At 39.2% G+C, this 19,444-nt stretch overlaps 2 protein-coding genes and 1 long non-coding RNA gene across 4 annotated transcripts in view; 1 reads left to right on the top strand and 2 right to left on the bottom strand.

The window, feature by feature from the left end:
* PRDM2 (PR/SET domain 2) overlaps positions 1-795 on the bottom strand; it is a 113,061-nt gene extending 112,266 nt beyond the window's left edge. The window contains exons 1-2 of the mRNA XM_075605061.1: positions 516-795; positions 322-416 (exon numbers count right to left, since the gene is read on the bottom strand). The gene's annotated coding sequence lies outside the window, so the exon portion shown is untranslated. The remainder of the gene's footprint in view (positions 1-321; positions 417-515) is intronic.
* Positions 796-891: 96 nt separating this feature from the next.
* On the top strand, positions 892-14,848 carry LOC142497371 (uncharacterized). The gene is made up of 3 exons (XR_012802240.1): positions 892-1,198; positions 11,054-11,209; positions 14,195-14,848. It is a non-coding gene; the product is annotated as an uncharacterized LOC142497371 (long non-coding RNA).
* Positions 10,745-19,444, bottom strand: part of PDPN (podoplanin) — a 34,851-nt gene continuing 26,151 nt past the window's right edge. Inside the window, exons 3-5 of one of the 2 annotated variants that reach the window (XM_075605067.1) lie at positions 16,476-16,605; positions 14,676-14,781; positions 10,745-11,620 (exon numbers count right to left, since the gene is read on the bottom strand). In XM_075605067.1, coding sequence (XP_075461182.1) covers positions 11,605-11,620; positions 14,676-14,781; positions 16,476-16,605 — 252 coding nt within the window. In that variant the 3' untranslated portion in view covers positions 10,745-11,604. The remainder of the gene's footprint in view (positions 11,621-14,675; positions 14,782-16,475; positions 16,606-19,444) is intronic. The other variant, XM_075605068.1, reaches the window with a different exon arrangement.

The raw sequence follows: 19,444 nt of genomic DNA, 5'->3' as shown, positions 1-19,444 counted from the left end.
GAACGTTATGAGCGGCGGCGGCAGCTATCGCCGCCGCCGCCGCATGTCAGCGGCTGTGTGGGGGGTGCATTGGCCATTAGGAGCGGCACCGGCGGCTATCGCCGCCGCCGCCGCATCTGATTTGTGGAGCGGGTGTGATGTCAGTGTTGGGGTCGGGCTGAGCCAGAACACAGCCCGGCCTCAACTGCCAGCACTGACGTCACATCCGTTTCATTTCTGTCTCCACAATCCTTTTTTGCCCCATCACGAATGAGGTGCCACTAAGGAAGTTTCACTTCAAAAACTTATTCTTGAACTGGATCCCAGAGCAGAGGAATTTACCTCCATCGGTCCTGATGAATCCGTGATAGATGACTGTGAGTCTTCCCCTAGTGCAGGGCCCGCAATATCTGAGTCACCGGTACCATATGAGTCCCCTAAGGTGGAAAGGGAAGTAGACGTCATACCTCCTGCATTAGCCTCACGTCCCTAGAGGGAAACTAGACCACCCCCCATGAGACTGACCTATGACTTACCGGGAGTTTTGACTGAGGTCCCTATGGTTAGTACTGTTCGATGGGTAGTACCCATGACTCTGGAAATAGGAGATGTTGGGGAATGTAGACCATTCTGGGGCAACAAGAATTATATCTGTCAAAACTGTTTGAGTGTCGGATCTACTGTTCCTATGATGTTATGTACCTAGGGAGAAGTTAATTGTTAGATTAGATAAATGTATTGTTGGTTTATTCTGGTTGATGGGGACATCAACATTTCAGCAGGGGGAGGATGTAACCCCCTGTGTCTGCAATAAGCACAGGACATGGCCCCTTTAAGAATTACATTCCACTGGACCATGTGACTGTGCTTAGCCAGTGGAATGACAGTTGGTGTCAGTTGGAAAGGGATTGCTGAGGGGACTGGAGTGGCACTTTGTTTTGATATGGTGAGGCTGCTGCTGAACACTCTGCAAGGGCCTGACCGATCCATGGAGTGAGGAGACTTGTGTATTTTGCTGGCCAGTACAAAGTACAGTGACACCTCAGGGAGCACTGCAACAGCTAAGAGGAGAAATATCAGGATTTAGCAGCCAGAGGAGAGAAAGATATCCCCCCCATTGGAACACTGTTATGTTTTCAAATTAACTGTGAGAAGCAGCAGCCTGCATCCAGAGCTCCAACGAAAGGTTATTGTACAAATATCCTGTCTGATCAACAGGGTATGTGAACTAATATGCAGTGACTGTAAAATATATAAAGACAAAGGCGCAGTGTTAGTGATTTGTTTTAGTAGGATTGCAGAAATACTGTGCAGTTATGTGGTAGCCCTGTGTATGTATCCCTGTTCAAAATGATAGATAAAGTAATATAAAGTTTGTTATAATTCCTTACAGTTTTGTTGTGTCTAATTACTCCTGCTTCCCACTCTTTGTACCACCCACTATAAGAGTTAAACCCCAAGTTACAGGACTCGGGCCCCCCACCTAAGTGACAGGTTCTATAGTCTGAGGTAAAGTAAACAGGGGTTACATTTGTTTATATTTATAAGTACTTCAGTATTAGGTGATACCTTTTTTTATTTGGACTAACAATTTATGTCATAGGACAAGCTTTCGAGAGTTCTCCTCTCTTCCTCAAGTCTGCAATACTGATTTTATATTTATATACACACACACAATAGAAGTGGAGTTAAATTCATGTAATCCGCTGATCATAGTCAGATCAGTCATCATCAGTCTCCAAGATATTTTAATTAGCTGAATTTTCGAGCTTCAGCAACAGGCACATATAGGTACAACAAAAAATATCCAAGGGGATAGAAAAGATTCCTCTTATTGCACTCTATATTATATTATTTTTACAGGTATAGGACAAGACTGTCCTAGCAAAACAAGTGTGCTGATATTGCCTTTTTTAGGCTATTGAATCGGTATACTCAGTTAAAAACAAAAATAATAAAATTTTATTACATCAAAAATGATAATCAGGGACTCAGTGAAAAATTTACAGTGATTTAATGTTTAAAAGAATCCTCTATAGGGGTGGAGTGGTTTTGAGACTCTATATTTGTATTTTACAGACTATAAATCACATTAATGTGTGTGTCTGTATTTCTTTTAAGTCCACTCCGACAACTCAGTATAATTTCCAGTGATACATATATATGGAAGTAAGTATATTACGGCTCAGTTGACAATAAGTGATTAACTTTTGTTGCAAAAAAACCTAGGTTATTTGTATACACATCTACTTTCTCTGAATCCTATATTGTGATCATGTAGTGGAAAAAATTACATATATTGGTCAGATAAAGGCGTCTTGATCCATCCTCTATTTATATATGTGTAGCTTGTTCCACGTATAGATAGCTGTTACCAGATGTAAATATCAGTAGATGTCCCATTAAAGCAGGGTTGAATCGCAAGATGTAGACACAATTTAATATATGTACACAGTATCCCTATGATAGGGTATATCTACATGTAATCAAATTATCATAGGAGAGATATACTCATAGTAAGTAACCTAATATCTCACAGAGACCAAAGATAGTAAGTAACACAATGAAGAAAGTATGAGGTGTGTATGTCTGGCCAAAATGAGCCCCCGTAGGTACGTTTATGGGGTAATATAGATATATATCCAAAACAAAGACACACTTGGTCTCGGCGGACCTTGAATGTATACATATTTGTAACCAGGTATATTTGCAACATCCATTTAGAAGGTCACGGAGGACAAAAACAAAATACAGGCTGTTGAATGGTGTCTGTCTCGTGTACACGATATACAGATCACCAGATAGTTTTTTTTTTTTTTTTTTTGCAACAAAAGGTAATCACTTATTGTCAACTGAGCCGTAATATACTTACTTCCATATATATGTATCACTGGAAATTATACTGAGTTGTCGGAGTGGACTTAAAAGAAATACAGACACACACATTAATGTGATTTATAGTCTGTAAAATACAAATATAGAGTCTCAAAATCAGTCCACCCCTATAGAGGATTCTTTTAAACATTAATCACTGTAAATATTTCACTGAGTCCCTGATTATCATTTTTTATGTAATACAATTTTATTATTTTTGTTTTTAGCTGAGTATACCGATTCAATAGCCTAAAAAAGGCAATATCAGCACACTTGTTTTGCTAGGACAGTCTTGTCCTATACCTGTAAAAATAATATAATATAGAGTGCAATAAGAGGAATCTTTTCTATCCCCTTGGATATTTTTTGTGTGCTCCCAGTTTATCCTCATGCACCTTGTTATTACACACATACTTTCATCAAAAGCATTTTATACAAGGATGAGCGGTTTAATAGTCTTTTGGTAAACATATAGGTACAAGAAGTAGCTCTGAATGTATTAGGTACAGGTAGGGCTGCCAGGTGGCTTCTCCAGAAATACTGGACATAATGATGAAAGGTGCAACGCTCTTGAGACACACACCTCTCTGCTCCATGCTGTTTCCCCCTCTCCTTGGCCCCACACCCAGGCTCCTGACACTCCCCCTGATTGACTGCATTACCCAGCAACTGCCAATGAGGATGGAGCAAGCTACCCAGCCTCCTAGCATCAGCCCTGCTCGGGGAAATCCCGCGGCCCCTAAAGCCGGTCAGGTCACTATGTTCAGAGAGGTAATACCGAACGCATACATCTCCAGTATTACCTCTACATTTTTACTGGACAGTGTCCAAATACAGGAGAGTCCAATTCAATAATGGACACCTGCCAACTCTAATTGTCGGTACAGGTCATTGAACAAACAGGCACGGTACCTGCTAAATAGATGCAGTTGGTGAGTATGATATACCCGGTCTAGCCTATGAACTGCAGAGGTACTGTGTCACAATGTATTAGGTGTTATAGTGGTTAATACCACCTATTTATCAGTGATATTTTCTTATGCGTCAACTAAAAAAAATAATTTTCAACTTTCTCCCTCTTACAAGTTCACTTATTCCAATGTTTACTGGTGGCAGGTTTCCAGATGTCTCTTAAACATTTCTTAATTAAGTAGAACTAGCGCTATTAGTCCCGTTGTAATAGGGCAGAGTAAATGACACTGAAGTAAACATTTCTTATACATTCAATTATTTTAACTGTAAGGTTCTTTCCTCAGCTATATGCACCAAACATCTGCATTTGCACAGTTCAGAATGTTTTTTTTCAAGGAGGTTTGATCGTCTTCCATTAACTTTGCATTGAAGGGACTTTCCTCTTGGCCATTAAGACCCAAAATGTAAAAGATATTTAACATGTTTTAAAAACGTTAACAAAGGTACAGACGTTGCTATACGAATTATAATTTGGCCTGAGGCAATAGGTCGTTCATCCAAACTCCTTCACATTTCTTCACACTTTTTAAAATCTGTAATGATGTTTAATGTATGGTTTGGATGCTTTTTGTGTTTTGCAAACCGCAGTTTTTGTATTTTTTTTGCAGTGAATTTGGGGATCGGGTCACAATCTCTTTGCTGCTTCAGCTTCTTATTGATTTGGTAGTTATCTATTTGTATGACGCTTTAGCTGTCGCCTTTAATCAACTGGATATCAATTAAATGTAATGTTACCTCGGTTCTAGGTCTACTGGTTTTTTATGACACCTATTCCTGAAACAGCATCTTTTGCAGGTTGTGCTACCTTCTAATGGATCCAAAAAATGCAAAAGAATGCACAAAGCAGCGCACTGCCCTGGGACACAGGTGTATCAAAAGTAAAAAATGAATTTATTATCAATCAGACATAACAAAGAAGGAGGTAAAGACCCGCCAACGCGTTTCACACAACAAGGTGCTTTATCAAGGCGCTTTACCTTCTAATGGACCAACAACCAGAGTGTTCTTCATGAATCCTATATTGTTTGCTGGTTTCTTCTTATTATATTAACAGATACAGTACACATGAAGAAGAGTCACCTGAGACGTGTATCGCAATTTATAGAAATCTACCTTTCTCCAGCACTAAATACAGTCTGTACAACTTTACACTACTGTTGATGATGAGCCTTAATTTCTCGCTATGCACCATCCTGACTCTTGCGTTCCACTCAAGGATGTCTTCTCTCTCTACCTCTTTTGTATCTAAAGCCCTCTCCCACCTTACACATTTCTCACTGACTGCCCCACACCTCTGGAATGCCCTTCCCCTCAATACCCGAGCACCCTCTCTATCCACCTTTTAAGACCCACCTTAAAACACACCTGCTTAACGAAGCATATGAGTAGCTCCGTGGCTAATACTATACACCTGATACATAAAGCTTGGCCCCTTGCAGGCGCACTTACCAGACTGCCCTCCTACTGACTCTGTACGTTCTTCCTACCTACCAATTACATTCACACAGATACCCAGCAAGCTCATTTAAGCCCCAAAAGTTACCACAAAAAAAAAAAAAAAATATATATATATATATATATATATATAAATGTAAAAAAGGAGTGCTACTGGGCATGGCAATATATGCTACAAACAAACACAAACAGAGCCCAGTGCTACATCCAATTGCAAAAATACACAGTGAAATTCCTATATATCTCTTGAATAAAAGGGTAATTTCAAGAGGGGCTCACAGGTTTACAAGGCTTACAATGCTTTAGCCAAAGTGTTAAAACTAAATGACCCTTTTATTCAAGAGATATATAGGTATTTCACTGTGTATTTTTGCCACTGGATTTAGCGCTGGGCTCTGTTTGTGTTTGTTTGTACTACCAATTACATTGTAAGCTCTTCGGAGCAGGGACTTCTCTTCCTAAATGTCCAGAATTACTTTTGACATTTGTTCACTGTCCCACTTTAATATAAATACTTGTTTTGCACTCTTTTACTTTGTATTGTCACTTGTCGGCATTCACAATACAGGGATTGGCTTGTGAAACAACCATTACAAATAGATCAATAGATTTTCCTTTGTGGTCCTTTGAAACTATTCAGTAAGTGCTACAGTACATTTAAATAAAAGGTCAGTTTATGCCACATGGGACCTTATAATCCCCTCCCCCCACCCCCCAATTTAAACTTTAGGACTAGAGAGACCTGTTCAGGTTGGAGCCAGATGGCAGTGGATCATATGTGTGTGTGTGCAGTCACTATAGTATGTGCATATTATTCCAAAAAGTAAAACTATATATATATTTATATTATATTATATAGCCAAACAACAAAGATTAAAGCTGAAACACTGAGTATATATATATTTATGCTACTTAAACTAGGCTATACCACATATTGTAGGTGGTCCCCTGAAGTCTGTGAACCCACTGCTACCGGAGCAGCGAGCTCGGGTGGTCCAGGTTTCCACTGGGCAAACTGGGTAAACAATATGTTTAAAGTCCATGTCTGTGTCAAAATAGCCACAGAAAATACAAATATCTCCAGAATCGCATGGTCACCAGATACCAAGTAACCACCAATGAACAAGACAAACACAAAAATCAGGGGCGCTTGTAGTATGCAGCAGATGATATATTGGACAAGATCTAAAAATAACAACAGTAACTAAAACAGAAATAACAACAAACATAGTCAACAAAGAAAATGAACTAAAAAACTAAAGGTAATATAAGAACCAAAAACTTTTGCCTGTGAAGGTGTTGAGAGGAGATGGCCTGATGCAGATGTAAGCCAGGGCCTTCCCAGAATGCAAGCGGTGTGTGGTTCCCCTGGTTCACCAGTGCCGCACGTGTCTTCAGGAGCCGTTTCAGGAACCGATGGTACTGCCACTAACTCTCCCTGTGCTGCGCTCGTCCCTCGGGTGTTCCCACTCAGGGGGTGTCGCGCTGCCTCCTGGGGCTAGGCTGCTGGTATCCTGGCATCCTGTTGGGGGTCAGCTTCCTCCCTTCTGACACTCCACTGCGTACTTCCGGTGTTTCAGTGTGGGATACCGGATGCCTGGAACTCTCCTCGCTAGCATCAACCAATCAATCAGGCTAGAGTCTCTGGTAGTTACAGTCTTTAGCTTGACTCTCTGCGTGCTCCTACCCACTAGTGAGGGTAACTCATCCTGTGTAGCTTTTGAAGTGAATGTATTTGTTTTATTGCTAATATAGTGACAGGTTAAACATCTATTCCCTCCACATTTGTAACAACCCGCTGGGAGTACTGGTAGCCAGGTTTCTCTAACTCCAGTTGCAATAGTACTCATGTTATATACCTTCTTACGTGCCCCTGCGGGCGACAATACGTAGGGTGCACTAAGAGAAAGCTTAGGGAAAGATTCTTTGAGCATAAACGCAATATTGCCAGGGGATTCATGGGTCATGGTGTATCCAGCCATTTTGCGCTGGAGCATGCACAGGATCCCCAAGGGTTAAAACTTCTGGGAATTGAGAGTGTCAATATGGGTACCATGAGAGGGGATAGATTCCTGAGGTTAAGGCAGAGGGAATCCTATTAGATCTTCAAATTACTCACTATGGCAAAAAAGAGGAGATCGATTTCGCAGCCATCCAAACACAGGGACTCACCAGGAAAAAATTTAAATAAAATATTTATTGGAGTTACATTAAAAAAAAGGAACACTCAGGACGGACAAAAATAGAAGAACCTCCTCCCACGCGTTTCGGGCATGTACTGTCCTTTCTCAAGGAGTATATTTGCCTCCAGGTACGTTACCTTTGAGCTTACCAGTCAGGTTGTTTTTTCTCTCCTCACTATGGCACCTGATGGCTTGAATGAGGAGCTGGATCTACTGGCATTTCAGTAAACAGTAGGGTATGAGAGGCATATCAGCCCTATACTGGTTAGGATTTTACTTTATTCATTAATAAAATGTATCATGTATAAAGTTATTTATGAAGGTGTGTAGGATTGCATAATGTGGTATTGGTAAATATTTATTGTATTAGGTGTAATGACATGGACTGTAGTGAATTTTGGAACACTGCTCTTTACACCTGCTTGCTTAGATACAATCCAATTGAGATGATATTTAGTCATCAGCATTTAATTAAGTTAAGCTGCTGGGAGTAATTTACCTATTAGGACTGTGGCCAATCAGCAGGGCTTAATTCGAGGTGAAACCAGATATTAAAGGCTAATAGAGCAGTGTCCCAAAACATCCCTGAGGAAGGCGTAGTAGCGCCGAAATGCGTAGGATATAGATTATTCATCTTTCATAGATTCTACTAGTGGGTAGGAGCCTGCAGAGAGTCAAGCTAAAGACTGTAACTACCAGAGACTCTAGCCTGATTGATTGGTTGATGCTAGCGAGGAGAGTTCCAGGCATCCGGTATCCCACACTGAAACACCGGAACGCAGTGGAGGGTCAGAAGAGAGGAAGCTGACCCCCAACAGGACCCCAGGATACCAGCAGCCTAGCCCCAGGAGGCAGCGCGATACCCCCCGAGTGGGAACACCCGAGGATCGAGCACAGCACAGGGAGAGTTAGTGGCAGTACCATCGGTTCCTGGAACGGCTCCTGAGGACACGTGCGGCACTGGTGAACCAGGGGAACCACACACCGCTTGCATTCTGGGACAGCCCTGGCTTACATCTGCATCAGAGACTACGGAGCCTGAGGAAGCCCAAGAAAGGGCGAAACGCGTAGCTCAATACCTAGAAGCATTTTGAACTTGTTCGGCCACCGTCGGAAGCAGGAAGTAGGAGCTTAGCACAACGCCCGGACGCGGGTAGAGTTAGCTGCGCGCCTGACGTCCTGCAAAAATTTCCCAGAGACTGGCCATTTTTTCTTTTTTATTGACACTTATGTCGGTTAGACTAAGTGCTTTTTAGATTATTTTTACATGTTTTGTTTTATTAAAGATAGAGTTGGCTTACGATATTTTTGAGTCATTTTTTAGCCATAACAGCACAAAGACTGATTCTCCTTGAAGGCAGTGTTGGACCTACAAGGGGGAACTTAAAGATACCAAACTCCAGTGTGAGCTCACACATGGCCAATGTGACACTACTATCGAAACTCATTGGGAGACTGAAGAGGTGACGATTTGGTCGAAGGAAGAAGGACTTCTACAAAAGGAAATACGGGAGAAAGAAGAAGAAAAAGAAGGAAGGAGAAGGAAAGTAAAGAGACCTTGATGTGACAGCATTTACACAAGGCCGTGTAAGTGTTTATTATATTCTACACACCATTATCCCCATTTATATTAGTCAGGAATATTTGACCCAAATTATATTGAATCTACTTCTCCCATCATTTCTCAAACCTGTGCTCTCCCTTTTCTCTTGCATTACATCTGCATCGGGCCATCTCCTCTCAACACCTTCACAGGCAAAAGTTTTTGGTTCTTATATTACCTTTAGTTTTCTAGTTCATTTTCTTTGTTGACTATTTTTGTTGTTATTTCTGTTTAGTTACTGTTGTTACTTTTAGATCTTGTCCAATATATCATCTGCTGCATGCTACAAGCGCCCCTGTTTTTTGTGTTTGTCTTGTTCTACATTCAGGATTGGTGATCTGTGGCTCTGGCGCAGCTTTCAGTCAGCATTTTGGACTTGAACTATACTCAACTTCTTTCCACTTTTAATTATAGACATTGCACCTATTGTATTGACAGTGGACAGTGGATTTATTATCATTTTTTGTGCATGTGCACAATTTGCTATACTCACTGTGTCATTGCAGGGTTAGTATTGGTTATGATACTTTCTGTACCTCTATAGGGATTGGTCCATGTCATTTGACCCCTGCTATATGGTACAGTTACCATCAGAGATTGCTCCACAAGTACCATATAGCATAATCCCCTAAATAGTGGTGCATGCATTGATTGTCCCCCCCCCCCCTCACCCCCCCCTTGCAGGCTGTGTTTATGTGTAGCACACTTCGTTCCATCCCCTTTTGTCCCCTTTTTTTATAACCACCAATGAACTCCAGGGGACACTGCTCAAGTAAGAATAATAAAAAAACAATTAAAAACTTGCAGCCAGAATTGCTGCTCTACCTATACTGGTTGCACAGTGATCCATGATGTCACCTATTTCCTTTATACGTGCATCATAGGGAAGATAGGCTGACTGGTTTTCATTTTGAAAGTAAGAACTGCCTATATATACCAGGTTGGATCAAATTGTTTATCAAGCCTAATATATTATGTTGAATTTTGTTCAGCACAGGAAAATCCTAAGGAGAGCACATGGAATCGCTGATGTAAAACACCCATGGGGAGCCAATCACTTTACTTTAGTTGAAAGCATGCAGGTTACATTTTCATCCATGTTATGAAGTTGCCATTCATAAACTTGTCTAATCTTCCTCCAGCCCTTTCTATATCCTAATACAGTTTTAAGAATAACACAAGAGCTGGCCTACCCGTGGGCCATGTTTAGTGTAGCATGTCATGTGGCATTCAGCAATTTGCTCGCTGCAGTAGCTATCTTTCGTAACTTTCCAGCAAGGGACTCAAAGGTACCATCAAAAACTTAACAACAAATTATTATTAATGGCATTTTTTGCTAAATATGTAACTTGACTGTTGATGTATTCAAATATATATTTTTATAAAACCCAAGTTTACACCTGGGAAAAGTCACCCGTACTCCCACCCAATATCTCTGATCATGGTGTTTATCATGTACTCTGGTACCTCATGATCCCTGTCTCACCAGTAGTCCTTTTTGACGTACTTGGTAACTCATCATCATAGAAATTCTTGTTTTTGACTGAAGCATTCACATGGCTGCAAAGCTGAACATCCGGTAGTGCTCGGGTGCCGCCAGGCTTCCAGCAGCATGAAGGTCAATTGTAGCATTAGTAAATTAACCCCATTATTTTGAAATGTGAGCATATGAATTTATTATGGAGCTACAAGTACACAATCAAAACAAACATACACCTTTTATTTCATGATCAATATCCTTACAACATTTGGGCTCATTTAGACAGTTTTAACAACTACTGTATGTTCATAAATAGTGTCATTTTGCCATAGTTCACGACATGTTCCATTGCCAGCAATTGGAAGCTAATGACATATTTGATGACTCTCTGAGTTTACATTTATTTACTTTTTCACTGGGTTTCTGAAAAAAAAAACTATATTGCAGAGTACATCTAAGAAATCAAAATATTGGCTATCAGACTGGCAACCTTTACTTTTTTTTTAGTCTTAGATGCTGCAGCAATCTGAAAAATTGAGAAGAAGAGAGCAAGAGAGAACAAAAACCAAGGTCTGGGACTCTGGATAAATGTTGCCAATTTTGGCAAAACGGAAAAAAGCTTGCAAATTTTTTTGTGCAAAACCCAACGGTCAATTTCACATGGTATGTATCATTCTGCGAAAATCTCGCACATGTTTGAGTCAATTGTACAGTTTTTCCACACATTAGTACCAGTTAGAGGGGAAATATCATTATACAGTAAATGAAAAAGTGGCAAAAAGGGTTATTTATTAAAGAATGTTTGCTTTTTTTAATTTAATAAATCTGGTTGTTCCTTTGCAGCAGTCTTACTCCAATTTTTCATCCAGGAGACTTTGATACATGTTATTGCCTCCCTTCCTCTCCCCAATAGTGAATTCTTCCCCTCATTTCCTTCGAAGTTCAGATTTACTGCTTTTAATAACACGTTTCCATACTGTAGCTCCTTTTTTTCTCTTCACACCATTCTTTGTTATATAGCCGGAGTAAATTAAAACCTCTTGTTCTTTTACTTGTGCTCAGATTTCAGGCCTGCTAAAGCAAGAAAAATGTTATTAAATATTTGTAAGATATTATTAGACCCAATACATACTTTACGTAAAACATAAACAAATAACTTTAGGTGATCATAAACATTTCCCCCCTTTTTTTAAAGCAAGTATGTGCGACAGGATTGGAGACGTCAACCACCAAGGACTGAAATGATATTGAGATATTGGAGTTCCGGATCCAATTTTTTAATTCTAATGGAAAAGTACTGATGAGACTCAATTAAAGTCTATGGAACTTCTGGTGCTGAAAACCACACTCATACAGCTGGGAATATTGCGGGGCTTAGTGCAGGGACTTGTGGTTTGGGGCCTCTTACCTTCTGCTTCGTCATCTCTTCCTGCAGGGTCCCTCATCATGGCAACATGACACCATTTGATGTCGCAGCGCCGTCATGATGGACCATGCAGAAAGCAATGCGAAGGATAAGATAAGAGCGTTACAGAGGTCCCGCGCTCTCCCTTGACGATCAATTGAATTGTTGTGGGGAAGAGCACGGGGCGTCTGTAACCGCTGGGCTCTGTGCAGTGGCACCAACTGCACCTCCATCAAGCCAGCACTGCTGCTGCCCAATTCACAAAGGTCTGATAAGGGGTATTGGAGCTTGATCCGACATACCTGCCACCAACTTGAATGGCAGTTAACAAAGATTGATCTCTGATGCCCCTTATCGAAGCTTTATGAATCAGTAGTCCAAACTGCCATTGACTTGAATGCGCTGCAATCGACTCCTTTGAATCATATTGAGTAAGGCCCTAAATCAATGTGATTGAGAAAATTAGTGAGAGCAAGGACATTGTTTTCAGTTGTTATGTAGGAAATATCTTATATCTGAATACAACGAATACTGTATTTTTCTTCTCTACCCCCTTTGTATTTAAAGCCCTCTCCCACCTTAAACTTTTCTCACTGACTGCCCCACACCTCTGGAATGCCCTTCCCCTCAATAGCCGACTGGCACCTCTCTATCCACCTTTAAGTCCTATCTTAAAACCCACCTCCTTAACGAAGCATATGGATAGCTCCGTGGCTGATACTATACACTTCATACATCGACCTTGGCCCCTTGCAGATGCACTTACCAGAACACCCTCCTACTGTCTCTGTACGTTAATCCTACTTACCAATTAGATATTAAGCTCTTCAGGGCAGGGACTCCTTTTCCTAATGTTACATTTATGTCTGAAACACTTATTCCCATTGTGTTATTTGTATTATTTGTTATTTCTATTATTATGTCACGTGTATTACTGCTGTGAAGCGCTATGTACGTTAATGGTGCTACAAATAAAGATACTGTATACATACATATTTGGGAGATGTCATTATGTAGTTCCCATGAATCAATAGCACAATTTTGTGAGGATACTTTTTAGGCAGAGGCAATTGATGTATACACTATGGTACATGTGTGTTCCAAAACTTTACAGTTTAACTTAAGAAAATACAAGTTATGAGCACAAACACTGACTTTTGCAAAATATTTCCACATATTTGGAATGTCCCTATTTAAACGGTGAATGCATGCCTTGCCCTATATCTTACCCTCTCTTTCAGCAATATTGATGCAATGCAAACTAAACCAATTTTGTTAATCCAAAAAAGTATTTATAAATCTATAATTACATTTGTATATTTTTATTTATATAATATGACTAGGTATTTGGCGCTTTACAAAATAAACAATATAACACTGGGACAACAAATAAAAAATGCCATTCTCTGCAAAGCTTACAATCTGATTTCCCTTTAGTTCCATTAGAACCACTTAAAGTACTTCTATTTTTCTATACTGTATATTTCATCAGATACATTTGGGTAAAAAATGAAATTTCTTGGCCATACGTATATATTTTAGATAGTTTAGTGGAATGAGAGAAAAAAAATTCAGCCTAAGCTAACGCTGGTGATATCTTATCACTAATAGGAACAAGCAACAAGTAAGCAGATGTTATACCTACAGTAATATTTGATCAATTAGTATGGATTAATGAATCCCTTCTGTGTCAGACAGGCCTGCAATACATTACAAAGCTTCATGGCCCACAGGACATTTTTTTTATTGTTCTCCATTATGCATTTGATTGGTTTTGCAAAAGACAAGCACAAATCTAAAATGTTATTCTTCTTGGGTTCAAAGAGTATATTTGTCAATGTTTGATAACTATTATATCTTGTTAATGGCTGTTCAAGTGAATAACTGTTAATCAGTGATTAAAGTTTGCACACTTTTGTGAATATGCTCCTTAAGTGTTCATCTTGTTTAACCTAACTATTTCTATGCAGTACTCGTAACACGCAATCCAGAAAACATACATTGGAGTTTTATTTGGCAGACAAGCTATGAAAGCTTCACAGAAACTGTGATGGAAATATTTATTCAGGGCACTCTTGAAAGTGGTTACCTTTTGCGAACTTTCTAAGAACTGTTTGGTACAGTAACTCAATCTTTATCATGGCAATTTTTCACAGGAATGACTCACATATTGATTGATTAGTTCTTAAAGCAACAATGTAACTTGTTTGCCTCGTTTTAATATGTAATCCTTTTTTTTATAGCAGAAACAATAAGGTTGAGAGGCAGCTGCCAATATCCTGTTGTGGGTGTTTATCTGCATCTTGTGGTAGGTGATGTCACATCATCCTCAACACGTGACTGCAACAATGCACAAAAGGAAGTAAAACCTACTAAAAATCGGAACAAATTGCCTGAAATGCATACAGCTTTTTGGGTATAAAATCATATACTGTATATTTTTTGTTTGACCTATTTTAATCTCTAGGCAGTATTTATGCAGTGGCTAAGACTAAGATTGTTGTAACAGATTAGAAAAGCAATGTTTGTTACCACGCACTGTCTATTTAATATAGTAAATATATAAAAAAAAAAGTAATGACCACACCCTGTACATCCTTCTCCCTTATATCATCTCATTCTAGTACAGTATGTTAATAATTTTGCAGTTGTCAAGCTCATTAACAGTTCTTTTTATTATACAGTATAGTGTAGCATGTTATCAAGAATTACTGATTTACTCACGAGTATCTGCCCATTTTTCGAAAAATCAGGATGATGATTATGGCACTGATTCCAATCAAAAGTACAATTCCGGCTATTATTCCAATCAGTGTGCCTATTTCCAGGCCTAGAAGAACATAAAAAAAAAGTACTTAAGAACATTATTATATATTACCAGGACATTAAAATATCCTCACCATTTGCACAACCTTTTTAATTCTATTTTTAAGTTTAAAAAAAAAAAATCTTGGGTGTTTAGAACAAACAGTCAATTCCTCCTGTTCTGCAAAGATTTTGCTCTCTCATCCTAAATTATTCTACAATATTGGTGACATGTCCCGTGTTCAATATGCTGTAGAGCTCTCCTTCCCTTGAAAACTTAAGATGTACTCAGGCTTAAATCTTTATTAGCAATGGGAAGTCAGTTTCACAGCATATAAAAACAGAGGGTACGTCGCCAACATTTTCTTAAAATAATCCAAGTAGTATCTACTGTATCAATGCAGCAAACAGCTGAACATTTATCTTGGAAAGGAGAGTTTTAAAACACTTAAGTTCAGCAAATAAACAATGTGAACATGTCCAGTACATCAAAAAGCCAATGTGACTCACAGTATTTATTTAGTCTCTTGTAAGAAATAGAAAACCTAGTGTAGAAAAAGAAACTTCATGAAGAATGATGTGTTCCCGAGTGTTTACTTTCAGGAAGTGGTAATAGCTGAGATATGTTAAGGAAGTGGTGAACTTTCAATGGAAATTGTGAATGTGCATATTATTTCCACATAGCTACTGTAGACCTATTTACCAAGTAGCCATTTGTACAACACTGAATGGTAAATATTCCATGCAAACCCCTGAGCCCATACTTCCGGCAAGTATGTTTTCTAGGAGCCAAGTTTCTTGCATCTATACGGTTCTTTTTTCTTTTTTTTTGCAATGAAGTAAGTGGTAAGTACAGTCTGGTGGTAACTGTGTTAATATTATACTTCCAGCCGTATTGTGTATATACAAGTAAGCATTTCCAGACAGTTGTGTTCATTTACCCAAAGCCTCCCAACTGCAAAACTGGAGTAAAACCAGCGAAAAACAGCACCACATTCATCCAATAAAATAAATCCTATTGAGTTCAATGGGACTTCTTCCTTAAGCAAATTTGGTGGAGTTTTGTTGTTTTAGGTTTGCCCCAAACTTGCAGCTGGGAGATTTTGATAAATAGACTCTAATATAATTCCAAAATCCCAAAAATTGTTATATTGTCAAAGTGTTGTGTTGTTTCTGCTGTAGCCAGAAATAAGACTTACTGTACTACAGATGCCACTGCCGATATTGGACCACTTGCCTTGGAAAATCTGTGGCTATCTCACAGTAACGCTGCGAGATTTCTGTGAGATTTCTGCAGTCAGACTAATGGCCCAATCGGATGAACACAGCGGGGGTCCCTGAATTTGAATGGGACTCACGCTGTGTGAATCCTACGGGGCAGCGAGTCCCATTCAAAAGTAGGGACCCCCGCTGTGTTATTCTGATGGGCCATTTCAGCCTGCTCTGGGCCATCTCACAAGTTACTGCGAGATAGCCACACATTTTCCCAGGCAAGTGGTCTAATACCGGCGGCTGCATAGAGAGAAGTACAGTAGGGTCTTGGCAATCAATTGTGTTCATCAATGTGCCTGGAAAACTAATTCTTGTTCAGTTTTCAGGTAGTGTTAAAATGATGTTCAGGAAGCAGTTAATAAACAATATTGTAAGTAGGAAGTAATCTAAAATGAGACCATTCAGTTTTTTTTACAAAATGAAAATACAATATCCAGCTTTGTATACCTTCAGAATCTTCTATAACTACTGTATTAGTTGAATTGTCATTTCCTGGGTTTAGTGTATCGGTTTCCATCGTTAAATCCTCTGTGACGATGTCAAAAGGTTCCGTAACATTAACTTCTTCTGTGGGAGCCTATATGAGGAGTTTAAAAAAAGAATTTCAGGTTTATGTAATGTGGAGAAGGGATGTGAGGCAGAAAGGGAGGGTAATACGTTAACCAATAACAAGAAGATAAATGATGGGATATGGATTTCACTTTTGTTCACTAGCTTTCAGAGCAACTCGGGCCAGACTTACTGTTCTCGGTGCTGCGCAAAGCCAAGTGGAAAACCCCGCCATTTGTTGTGTCCCCAGGACCAAGGCAGCAAAATGGAGTTTTGCGTCTGCCCTAGTACTTTGCAGTTACAATAGGCGGTGCTAGTGTGACTTTAATATAAATGCAATGTAACCCACCCCTTATTCCCATCAAAAACTTCAAATTACTCAAAAGTATTTTTAAAGTATTACATTTTTATTAGAGTGCATTAGAGTTTGGAGATAAATAACAAAGACTCTGTGAAATAATGCAATCTTCTTCAACCAACATAATTTTCTGTCTCTTGTTCAGTTTCATCTGTAAAAATAACGAGGAGTGTGTTCTCCTTTGTATACTCTTTGAAAAAGCGCTATTCCAGCGTGAAACGCGTCAGAGGTACATCCTTGTGCCACCATGTTGTGCACCCACAATAAATAATTTTTTAAGTTTAACTGCTTAGCCCCGGATCATTCATTTCTGGACCGGCTGTGCTCCACTTCCCCCACGTGGACTCGCGCCTGCATTTACATTTCAGCTGGACGCACGGTTCTGAGACACTCTCCAACAGCGCCTATGTGAGTAACAAACCTTATTGTTATACTATTAGAGGATTATGTCATGCTCTAGGGTTGCTGCCAGTCATATTGGGACAGGCAGGGTTCCTTTTGATAATTATCTGGCAGCAGGTAACCTTTCAAGGAGCTCTACAATTAAGATTACTCAGCTGTTTGTTACCACTTATTTACTTCAGGATCCGTTTTAAGATTTGTTATTCATCTTTTTCTCAAGATCTCACACTTGGATTCACTGAAATTGGAGGACATCCCCCATAGCTTCTATATCCATTTTTATACAGTCTAATACATTCTTATATGTTATTCATTATATTGTAAAATTCAAGCTTAGATCAATAGTGATTGCATATGAATATGTATTTACAAGATAGCATGTTGCATAGACTGTATGTATAATGTAATATCTAGTACATATCATTAAAGGTTAGCTGATATTAGACATATTTATGTATAAAATGTTTTACCAGGAAGTAATACATTGAGAGTTACCTCTCGTTTTCAAGTATGATGAGTATTGATAACAATCCATGATTACATTAAATTAACAGGGTTATGCATTATATTTAAAGATATTGCATGAACAGTTAATGATAATATAGATACTTGTTAATTGAAAATGCATTAACAATATATTACAGACCTTGGGGCTAGTAGCCTTCATAAAATAATTTAAAAAAATTGCTGGGCCGTTGTCGCCGCCTGTTTTTGGAGCGTTGCTATCACGGTATTCAGAAAGCCTCGATAGCAAAATTCCCAAAACAGACAAGTAGCCAGAGGCGTAATGATCGCCTCTCTAAAAAGGCCTCTCCAGGTGAATCGTTTGGGCGACAGAGAGAGCTGCACAGAGAAAGCTGCCTCTTCTGCGTATATCTCGCCAGCGATCAAAAGTTTTTCATATAAATCCTAATACTAGTGTAGATGAACAGGGGGTCTCCGGAGCAGAACCGCGTTGATTTGATATCCGGGGACTTTTAACTTTATCTATTTAATTCATTGCATATTGGGTAGAGAGATCTTTAGGAAATCATATTGATAGTTAGACCATTATAGCTAAGCTATTTTAATATCCATATCTGCTCCACTTACAGCTAACAGAGTCACATTGGACAGAGATAAGGATCTGAGGCAGTGATAAATCTTCATATTTTCTGGATTGAGTCATTTTTGACTAGACCGTACATTCTTAACATCCTAAGGCTATCCCATAAGTAATTGGGTGCCCTTAACCTACCAATTGTTGTGTAGGCGGAATACAGATCGGTGAATATAGTTGGAGACTGTCCCTTAGGCTTAGTAGGTGCCTAGACCTATACAGTTTGGATGGGCGGAATCTATCCCATTCACCATGTATTACAGTCCTATTATTGTCAATCTATTTATAAGAAGCATCCCAGGTTGTTTTGTTCATTGTTACCAAGAGGCGATACTGATTGTAGACAATGTATCCAGAATGCTTCTCTTTGAAGCAGCAGGTTTTTTGCATTCACCTCCCCTGTTAAGGCCCTTAATGTGTTCCAAAATAAAAAAATCTTAACTGTGACACATTGTGTCCGTTTTCTGTAAAGTGTCTAGCTACAGGGGTTCTTCTTTATTTAGCCTAATGTGTGACTTACAGTATGTTTGTATAAGGGTAATTTGATAGTCCTCAATGTTTGCCCGACATATATCTTTCTGCAGGGGCTTTTAAGGGCATAGACCACCCAACTGCTGTCACATGTGTACAATTCTGTAAATACTATACTTTTACCACTGCATGGACGATGAAAGGTTTCACCTTTTATGATACGGTTGCAGTGCCAGCAGTTCAGACATGTTTTTTCCTTAGTATGTAAAAGTTGCTGTCCATTAGATGTGGCGCTTAGGTCTACTCTTACTATTTTGTTTTGAGCTCTTTTGTATGAAAACAGGGGTTCATTATTGAAGAGATGAGAAATGGTGGGCTCTTTTTGTAAGATATGCCAGTTGCATTTTATAATCACTTTGATCTTAGGTGACTGTTTGTTAAAGATTCTGTATATACACATGGGATTCTGGTATCTTTTGTGTGATTCTGTTATGCTAGTAGAAGAGATTATCTTTCTAGTTTGGAAACTTTATCTGC

This window comes from Ascaphus truei, chromosome 6 (genome assembly GCF_040206685.1).
Source record: "Ascaphus truei isolate aAscTru1 chromosome 6, aAscTru1.hap1, whole genome shotgun sequence".
Classification (NCBI taxonomy): domain Eukaryota; kingdom Metazoa; phylum Chordata; class Amphibia; order Anura; family Ascaphidae; genus Ascaphus; species Ascaphus truei.
The sequence above is the reverse complement of the archived record's forward strand: the minus strand, read 5'-3'. Positions and strand labels throughout refer to the sequence as shown.